Source organism: Nicotiana attenuata, unplaced genomic scaffold, assembly GCF_001879085.1.
Source record: "Nicotiana attenuata strain UT unplaced genomic scaffold, NIATTr2, whole genome shotgun sequence".
Taxonomy (NCBI): Eukaryota; Viridiplantae; Streptophyta; class Magnoliopsida; order Solanales; family Solanaceae; genus Nicotiana; species Nicotiana attenuata.
In genome coordinates, this window is record NW_017672589.1 from 22,093 (window position 1) to 32,710 (window position 10,618).

The 10,618-nt window shown below is 38.1% G+C and overlaps 1 protein-coding gene across 1 annotated transcript; it reads right to left on the bottom strand.

Annotated features, from left to right (window-relative positions):
* Positions 1-416: 416 nt before the first annotated feature.
* LOC109213770 (GDSL esterase/lipase At2g24560-like) lies at positions 417-3,142 on the bottom strand. The gene is made up of 3 exons (XM_019377598.1): positions 2,453-3,142; positions 1,284-1,539; positions 417-724 (listed from the first exon to the last, which is right to left on the bottom strand). Exons 1-3 carry the CDS (start codon positions 3,062-3,064, stop codon positions 519-521), a joined length of 1,074 nt encoding a protein of 357 aa, XP_019233143.1. The 5' UTR covers positions 3,065-3,142; the 3' UTR covers positions 417-518.
* Between the last annotated feature and the right edge of the window lie 7,476 nt (positions 3,143-10,618).

Consider the following 10,618-nt stretch of genomic DNA (forward strand, 5'->3'; position numbering starts at 1 on the left):
TAATTAAAATACCGACAAACTTTGGTCGGTTTTTTTTGCATTTTTTTTTTGAATCTAGTTGACCGACCAACGTTGGTCAGTAATTTCGTCCAACTTTGGTCGGTATTCTTTTCCGACCGTCAAAATACCGTCCATACGTAAATGGTCGTGTTTTGGTCGGTAATTGGCCACAACCGACCAACTTTGGTCGGTTTTTGGCGGATTTCTAGTAGTGCATCCAATGAAGCCAAGTGATTGAGAATATTGATTGAGCAAGTTAAATGTGCAAGGAAGAGTTTAGGTGTCAACCAGCTGGAAAATATACACCTACAATTAATCATTTGTTGAATGCTAACTTAATTACTTCAACAGTTTCAAAAGTTGTTTGTAAAAGAAAATCAAGGTTTTCTAATGCTTAGAGTACTTTGGGAGAAGGATTTCAAGGCATATCTGTCTACTTATTTATTTATTGCAACAAATGAAGAAATAGCTGAATAAAATAACTCAAACTATAATTTAACAAATAGCTTGTAGAAAATTCAAGGGCTGTTAATGCTTGAGAATTTTTGGAGAAGGTCCTTCAGTAAGTAGTCAGTAATCTTGTAGTATGTTGATTCAGTTGGATGAATGCTATCAAAGAATATGTATTGAGAAGGATCTGAACACAGTGGAGATAGTCTTGTACACAAGGGTCCTGCTTCTAGTAATCCACTTCCACAACACCCTCTTTTTATTTCCTCAAATCCTGTTCCAATTTTAAGAACAAGAAATAGATTATTTGTACCAAAGTATAAGAAATAATAACATATTGTAGTATGATTGACTGGAACAATTATGAAAGGGTACAATGGAGGGCTAATATAGGTCACATCCCCGGCCTATTGGACTAATAACAAATACTCTTTCAATTCACTTTTACTTGTCACATTTCACTTTTTGGGAATCAACTTGACTAATCTTTGAAACTAAATTAAATTATTTTTTTTTTAGTATTTTCAAATTAAATTTAGATATTCGGAACTATACGAAAAGTACTATAATTTGTAATTCGTCTCATATATCAATATGATGAAAATATACATGCATCTTAAATTGGTCAAAGTTTATGCAGTTTGACTCTCGAAAAGCAAAACATGATAAATAAAAGTGAATGGAGGGAGTATATATTATCATATGTGAGCTTTTCATTTTTTGAAAATGTCTTTGGACAAACTAAAAAGTTAAGTGTGTCATATATATAAAATAAACATAACATAAACTGAAACAAAATGGTCTTGCATGCCTAAACTTCATTGAAAAATTACCATATTCTTGTGGATTGTTGATAAGGTCTGATACACGAGAATAGCTGTCTACGTATAAGATTTTGCTTCCAGGAAGATGTGCTTGCAATTGAAGTAACAAATGCTCAAGCTTTTGATTATAAAGTTGAGCATCAAAATTCTCTTTTTTTATGCAAGTTCTAAGAAGTGGAGACTTTGCTGTCATTTGAATTGGAAGGCAACCAATTGGTGGCAGTCCATTTACTATAATACTACGGCATCCAAGATCATATAGTTCCTGAAGAAAATCATATACTATCGCACATTAGAATAATTAAAAATAATACCAACAGTAACAATAATAATATACCTAGTATATTTTCACAAGCGGGGTTTAGGTAAAATAATATGTACGCAGACTCTACCCTTATCTTATAAAGATAAAAAGACTATTTCAGATAGACCTTCGAACTCAAGAAAATCTGACTATATGACAAAACTAATAATATTGGTGTCACTAAAGTCCTTTTTTATCCATTGACATATCCAAAGAAACAACATGGACTTCATGAGTGACAGCAGAAAAGGCTAAGAGCTCACGGATATGCATAGTAAAGAGTGATGAAAGATAGGGATGTATACAACAACAACAACAATAACTACCCAATAAAATATATCCTACAAAGTGGGGTCTGGGAAGGGTAATGTGTATGCAAATCTTACCCCTGCCCCAATAAGGCAAAGAGACTGTTTCCGATAGACCCTCATAGAGATGTATGTTAAGAAGAAATAATTAAGTCAATAAAAAAGTCCTCTATCAGTTTAAGTTTTTCCATAAGTTAGACACACAATTTAATATTGTGTCAAAAATAGTTTTTTTGAGTTTAAGTCTCACCATCGCCTATTATAAAAAAGAATTTTTATGCGCACTTCTAAAAAACAGAAATTAAGAACGGACAAATTCTATAGCTAAATGGAAAAGCCCTTCGTTGATCAGATTGCGACACGACATATATTATCAAAAAATTCTCTTAGCTACGAGTGATTTAACGATGAAGTTCGTAGCTAATTCCAGTTTTTTAGTGGTATTTGACCATGGGAAGAATCCAGCTAGCTCGAGGCGTGTTAAAAGATACAACTAAATAAATAAAAATGTTAAAATTCTAGATGAGTTAGGTGACAAAATTCAGCAATAGAGTAACACTAATTACCTTCACAAAATTTTGCAGCTTGTCTAGGAGAAAATCTTGGTACTTACTCAAGCTGAATTGAAGCCTTCTTTTGGGTAAATCATAAAAGTTAAAAATAAAGTCATTAGTCCCAGCACTAACAATAACCAAAGCACCATTCACTATTCTTTCAGCTTCCCACTCTCCTACAACTTCTTTAATTTTCTTCAAATACTCCTTGAAATAATCTAACTGTTTTCTCATTGGAATTGCACCAGAAATAGTAGTAGTTAACTCATCATATCCTGAACCAGCTGATGCAAAGCAAATTCCAGTAAGCAATTCATTTGCTGGTAAATCTGGCTGCATATATGGAGGAACACCATTTTTCTTGAGTTTTAATAAGAGAGCTAATATATCTGGCACTAATTTTCCATTAGAAAATCTACCAGTGGGAGAATGATTTGGATAATCTTTGCCATAGGGTGGATGGTTGCCTTTGAATATAGTAAGTATGTGGTTGTTATTTCCAGTATCCACTGTTGAGTCTCCAAATACAAGAATTGATGTGAATTTTGGTATTGGTTGGCTAGTTATGATATTTGAGAACAAAAGTGTAAAGAAAATGAAGAAGAAAGCACCTATTGTTGCCATTTGGGGTAAAGAATAAGCTAAGAAGATTAGATGTTGAAGTTTATCTTTTTTGTAATATTCCTAGTATGGAGTCTTGGGTGCTAATGACTACACGAATACATATATATATATATATATATATATATATATATAGCTAGGAATTGCATTTGTTACCAAAACTACACAATTCCTATCTCTTTGTTTNTGGAGGAACACCATTTTTCTTGAGTTTTAATAAGAGAGCTAATATATCTGGCACTAATTTTCCATTAGAAAATCTACCAGTGGGAGAATGATTTGGATAATCTTTGCCATAGGGTGGATGGTTGCCTTTGAATATAGTAAGTATGTGGTTGTTATTTTGGTTTAATTCATGATTTTACATGTTATTTTGATGATGTGATAGCACGAGTAGGTCCATATGATGTTTTTGAGTTAGTATGCACATTTGGTTTGGAGTCCCGAGGGCTCGGGTGAGTTTCGGGTAGGTTCCGGGGTGTCTTAGGCTTAAAGCATGGCTATTGGAGGTTCAGAGAAGTGCAAATCTCTGAACCTGCCAGTGCGGTCCGCACTGGTTTTTGTGTTGTCTGCACTGGGGGCTGTGCGGCCGCACTCGATTTTGTGCGGTCCGCACAGGTTCACTGGTTCAAATTCGGAAGCCTATATCTTTTGATATACAAGGAATTTTGAGATGATTCAAAAACAAAAGTTGTAGCCCTTCGTGTCTAGTTTCCAGAAAGCTAAAGAAACCACAATTTGGACATTNTATTTTTTATATAAAACATATATATATATATATATATATATATATATATATATATATATATATATATATATTATTTTGAAAGCGGTTATACAATGTCATATTTTCAATCAGTCAACTTGGTTTATTTCAAGTGGATTTGGCCCAAGTTACTGTTAATGTTTAAAATTTATTTTATTTCTGAAGAATTAAATGTAATTTTAAAAACTTATAGTGAGTTTAATGCTCCTTTCGTTCACTTTTACTTGTCCATCTTTGATTTTTCACGCCCCTTAAGAAATAAGAATAATTATAGTATGTATTTTACCATATAACCCTTAATAATGATACTAGTATTTTAAAAAGCGTTGGAAATAATTTCGGCAATGAGTAATTAATGATAAGGGTAAAACAAGAAAAACAATTGTCTTTCTTTTGATTTGCTAAAATTGACAAGTAAGAGTGAAAATGTATTTTTAGTATAATAGACAAGTAAAAGTGAACGGAGGGAGTACAACTAAATTTTAGTGCTTCCACATTTGAACGCTCTGTTGGATTACTATGTTTTGAGTCTCCTTAGCCATTTAGTTTACAGTATGTGATAGCTGTTGATACCCAATTTTTTCCTATAATTTTTGCATATTTACCTTTAAAAATATGCGTTAACATCGATTGATATTTTTCCATAAATTCTACATTTTTTAAATTAATTTATCCTAGTATTTTATTTATATAAATAATTACAAAATTGCATCACAAATGACTTTATAGCATTTCATGATTTAATATTGCCATTTATAGTCATATTAAGTTCAAATTATTTCACAAATGGCCAGATTTACACTCCTTGGTTACAATTGCAATGGCTTTGCAATTATAGCCCATGTATACATTATCACATTATTTTATCAGAAAATAGCTCATTGTATTTTCTAAATATGTAGTAATTGTTTTAAAACATTTCTATGCATGAAAATTATTTTTTATAATCTGTTTATTGTTTAATAAAATATTTTTTATAAATTGCTCGGGTATTTAATAAATAGCCCTTTATTTCAGATCTAACCTTTTTAAACCAGCCCAAAAACCCCTCTAAAATTGGCCCAATTCCCTTAAGCCCAAATACGCATCTGCCCGACCCAAGACCCCCATTCAATCCTGAGCGTTGATCATTCAGATCAACGGTCCACAACCCCCTTTCCTTAATTAAACCTAGACCTAACCCCCTCCCAAACCCTCTCATTCTCTCCATCACCCGCCGTCATCATCTCCGTCTTCTCTCAAACACTCTCGACCTAACCCTAATTCTAAGCGCCGTCACCGGCATAAACCTCCACCTTATGAGGCTTCCACGGCTTCTCCGACCAGCCCTGGCTTTCTACACGCCATGGCTTTTTGATTCCTTGGATCTTTGAGAAGATCTCAAAGAACCCAAGCAGTTCTAGGTTGAAATCCTGCTTGTTAGCCTGTCTCAGGCCATTTTCTAGACCTTGAGTAAGAGATTTCTCTTTATTTTATTACGAATTTATGGTTTCTAAACCTATGCTCTGTCACGACCCCAACCCCGGTCGTGATGGCGCCCAACACATGGCTAGGCAAGCCCGACCAATTCAATAACCTTGACCATTTATACAACTCATGAATTTATTTAACACAGGTAAATTACTAAGTCATAATACTGAATATCTGAAATAAAGTTCAAACATGCGGAAAATCCAAGTGGAGATACTACTACACAACCCAAAGCATCCGGTGTCACAGTCTGAGCCTCTAATATACGAGTGTGACGACCCGGCTCGTCGTCACGTGAGTTACCGTCCCGTTTCCCCATATTATGTCCCTCCATGATTTAATATCAGTAATTGAGTTAATCGGGTAGAATTGGATTGGTTCTAGTTGGAAATATGGCACTTAGCCTTTCTGAAGGAAGCTTGCTTTGGAAAAAGTCAACCAGAAGTTGACTATGTAGTTAGAGGGCTCGGATGTGAGTTCCGGTGGTCGGGTAGCTTCGGGGGATGATTTGTTACTTAGGAGTAATGTCGGAATTCAATTTGGAGGTCAGGTGTAGAGTTAGGCTTGAATTGGCTAAGGTTGAATTTTGGCGAATTCCGGATGGTAAGTGAGATTTTGATCCGAGGGTCGGAATGGAATTCTGAGAGTTGCAGCAGCTCCGTTAGGTGATTTTGGATATGCGTGCAAAGTTTCAGATCATTCCGAGGTGTTTAGGTCGGGTTTTAGATCAAATGCAAGTTTCGGAAGTTTTAGTTTAACTTAGGCTTGAATCCGTGGTAATTTGATGATTTTTGTGTTGTTTGACGTATTTTGGTGATTGAAACAAGTTTGTATGATGTTTTGGAGTATGTTGGTGCTTTTGGTTGAGGTCCCGAGGGCCTCGGGGTGATTTCGGATGGCTAACGGGGATTTTTGATGTTGAAAAATGCAGCAGAAATTTGCAGAGCAAATTAGCTCTTCGCAATCGCGAGTATAGGGCTGCGATCGCATAGAAGAATTGGAGGGAGCTCATATTTTTGCACTATGCGATCGCGTAAAGGGCTCTGCAATCGCATAGGTCTGGGAGTTTGGTCAGTGGGGTCGCGTGGCTAGGTGTGCGATCGCGTAGAAGAGGAAAGGAGTGCTCTGCGATCGCAAGGGGTGTTCTGCGATCGCGTAGAAGGGATTTTTGGGAGGTTTGAGATTGTGATATGCGATCGCATTAGCAGTGTTGCAATCGCATAGAGGAAAGACTGGGCGGACAGAATAGTTTTAAGGTTTATTTCAGTCGCGAAACCCATTATTTTTCCACCATTTTTACTCCGCCAAGAGAGCTTTTTGAGCGATTTGAAGAGGGTTTTCAACGGGTATTGATTTGAGGTAAGTCTCTTGACTAGAAAACACCATTTTTTGGAAGAATCAACACTCAAATTCATGAAAGTGGGTAGAAATTGTGAAGAACTAGGGCTTGGTTTTTGAAAACGAATTTTTAGGATTTGAAAGGCCATTTGAGCTCCGTTTTCGGTAAACATTATATGTATGGACTCGTGGCGAGACGAGGAATCCGTTGGTGGTATTTTCGGAATTTTTCGAGAAGTGGGCCCGGGGCTCGGGTTTTACCAACTTCGTGAATTTTAGTACTTTTCGAGTATTTTTGATTGGGTTATGTTTCTTTAACCCATATTTATGTATTCGTTGTGATTTTGACTAGATTCGACGCGCGAGGAGGTCGATACGAAAGGAAAAGGCATTGCGGACCAGTTTACGGCCGGTTAGAGGTGAGTAGTTTGTATAGATGATGGCCTGAGGGTTTGAAACCCCGGTTTATCACATTGTGACGCTATTGTAGGGCGTGACTCGCACCCCATGGCAGGTGCGGGATTGGTTATGACTGGGGATTGTGACTTGGTCCATCCCGAACAAGAATGTTTCTATATTGGTGACTGATACGCACCCTGTATTGAATATATCTGGGCTTATTGCCGTGTTTGGGGCCTTGTGCCGATCTGTAGCATCCTTAGAGGATGAATGTCATTGTGATAGCATGCTTTGTATAATCATTGATCTCAGTCCTGTGTTTAATCACTGTTATGAAATGCTAAGTCAATTTTCCTGAAGTAAAATATCTAAAGTATATTCTTCTTAATAAATTGGAAATTGGGAAATCAATTGAATCTGTTACGTGACTCATATGCATATTGTGGACTGAGTACGGATCGGGCTGCACGCCGCAGCGAATGGTATGATTATATTGCACTTGGGCTGAAGGAGCCCCTCCGGAGTCTGTACACACCCCCAGTGAGCGCCGTCGACGTTAAATGGATCGGGCTACGCGCCGTAGCGGTCATGTGAATTGCATTGCATCCTTACATTATACTTGACTGATATATTTGAAGTTGTTTTGCTGTTGGTTCGTAGTTAGGTGTTGGACTGTTAGTTTTAGCTTTACTTTGTGGCATTTCGTGGATTTCTTATCTTCAGACATTTTATATGCTTATTACTCACTGAGTTGGTAGTACTCACCCACTACTCCCTGCACCTTGTGTGAAGATTCAGGTACTTCGGGAGCTTAGTTGAGCTAGCCGCTGGTTTCCAGAGTTCCAGGAGTGGTCGAGGTAGCTGCTATGACGTCCGCAGCACCCGACTCCTCCCTTATTCCTTTATTATTTCCATACTTTAGAACATACTTATTTTGAGGATTCTTGACTCTGTATTAGTTAGAAGCTCTAGACTCATGACCCCCGGGTCTTTGGGAGTTACAGTTTATGTCAGTATTTCGTATTGTTTTAATTGAGTATTTCAACTATGAGTATTAATATTTGATTTTAAGTATCTGATTAATTGGTTTTGAGCTTTGTGCTCGGGTTGAGAGAGTAAATGGTCGGGCTTGCCTAGCATTAGTGTTGGGCGCCATCACGATCAGGTTTGGGGTCGTGACAAGTTGGTATCAGAGCCTAGGTTACTAGGCCTCATGAGTCATGAGCCGGTTTAGTAAAGTCTCGTGGAACGATACGGGGACGCCTGTATTTCTCCACGAGAGGCTGCAGAACCTTTAGGAAAACTTCACTTTCTTGGAATTCTTCTCGTGCGTACTTGATTCAGCTTAAGATATACCTCTTGAAATTCCTTCCACACGTTAGTATGCGCACATGAGCGCTTAGTAGTATATGCGCCTTGATGGTTTGTGCTTCCCCGATCGAGGGGGGGCGAGATGTAATCTCCGTGAGTTGATGTTGGGCCAGTCTGGAGGACATGAGGCCGGACCTTTGCTTATGGCTTGAGCACCAAGGTGCTGATTTTGTGAGCTGGAGTTATGAACTTATATGTTCAGTATTGTCCCAAATTGTGGGAATGGCTGTTGGATAGCTACGTAATGAGTATGTTGGTACTGTGTAGTGTGTATGACAGTGGAAGGTATACAAAAACATGAACTAAAGGTAAAGCTAATGGGTAATTGTCTTATGAGGGGAAACCATTTGTTATACTAGTTAGATAAGTCTGGGAGCTAAGATCGCTTCTGTAAATGTATTATGACGAAATCTATGTCGAGGAGCACACCGTGAAGGTCGAAAACATTAAGGAGAGAATATGTTCTTACTCGGTTGAATATCCCAATAATGGAGGATCGAAAGGTATCTTCTATGTGTTATGATTCGAATAGGTGCAACCCATGCCCATGTATCAATTTTGATAATATAATACATGTAGTATTGAGATTTATGTTGATATACATTGTGATGCTTGTCAAGTTGTGGCCGTGTTGCTAGGATGGTTTCAGTGACTCTCTGGCAGGTGGATAGGCCCAATTACAAGGGAAACTCTGCCGAAATTTTTTTGAAAAATAAAATAAAATTTGGGACTTAGTGAAAATTTGGTCGCCTAGAGGGTAGGCTTAACTGTTATGTGAGTGAATGCAAGAAAATGCAGAAGAGTTAAAATTCCAGATGATTTGAGTTTCCACAAGCTTATGAAAGAGCGAGTTCAATCTCACTATGGTATTACGACAGCAATGGAGCATATGCGTTATGAGTATAGTGTGTTGTGATATATGGCTTCGAGCCAAGTTGGGGAGCTTGCTATTGGTTAGCGGATTGGTGGTTATGTACTATGTTAGTTCTGATTTGATGCATGCTGGTGAATCAGCTCTGGTCGTGGAGATTGGGCCGGGAATGGCACGAGTGAAGGGAAAATTTTGACAAAGATGTCATGAGCTCGGATGAGCAGGAAAGAAGTTTCGATTGTTAAGGTAAATTGGTATTGTCTTCAGCGTCACCTAAGATCGGTGTTTTGTAAAAAGGGCTTTGCGTCCTGGCTAATGATTCTTGATCGCTCTTCAGCGTTAGTGCGACTGGTGTTTTGGAGGTACGCCCCAAATATTATTGCGGTAGGTTGTGGGAGTGTGTCCCACTGGAAGATTATATAAGTGTGGCATGTAGTCACTTGACTGATTAAAGATGTAAACCAAGTATCAAGGTTGTGATGGTGTCGTTAAATTGAGGAATTCATGCCTGGAGGGCACTTGGCATATTGGGTTGTGAACTGGGAAGGATTACCCCGATTGTGATGGTTGTTCTTGTGTGTTATGTGAAAAAGGGAGTTATTATGGACCCTTGAAAGGTTGTCAAACTGGTTCATTGTGAGCAGAATCGGCTTGAAGTCGGTGGATGGACTTAATGTGAATAATGGATCTATATCAGGCCAGATGTGTGCATTTTTGTAACGCGGTCCTCATGGAGGAGTAGTTAGGTTGATGCTTCATTGCCAGATATCTCGCGTAGTGTTGCATTACGCCGTGTGATTTATGAAATGACTCGAGAAATTGCTTATGTGTTGAGAATCCGCGTAGGAATGATGTTACTTGAGCAACTTGGCTCTTGAAATTCAGACTGTATATCGCACCTCAGTTGTGCTTGAGTTTTGTAGTTTATAACGCTAAATATCCCCTCAGGGATGATATTATGCACTTAGCATGCTCATGACCGATATTCGGTATCTTGTATAATGAGCAGATTTGGCTCGACGTGTATCTCCTTATGCGAGATCTATGTGTGGATCGGGTGGCACGCCGCCATGGGTATGTTATCCGGATCGGGTTGCACGCCGCAACAGTGTGAAATGGAGTATAGTTTTCTATACGCTATCTTTGTATGCCTTGCTACCTGTTTTCCAAGGAAAGTCTGTATTAGTGCGTAGGATTTGGTAATTCCTTCCAGAGCTCGTTTTCTTTTGTATTGCGTTCGAATTGGTAGCCTATGAGCACATTGGGGCATCATATACGACTTATAATTATGTCTGGAGTGGCTTATTGCCCGAACAGTTCGTACTGGGTAAGACGAGATCAT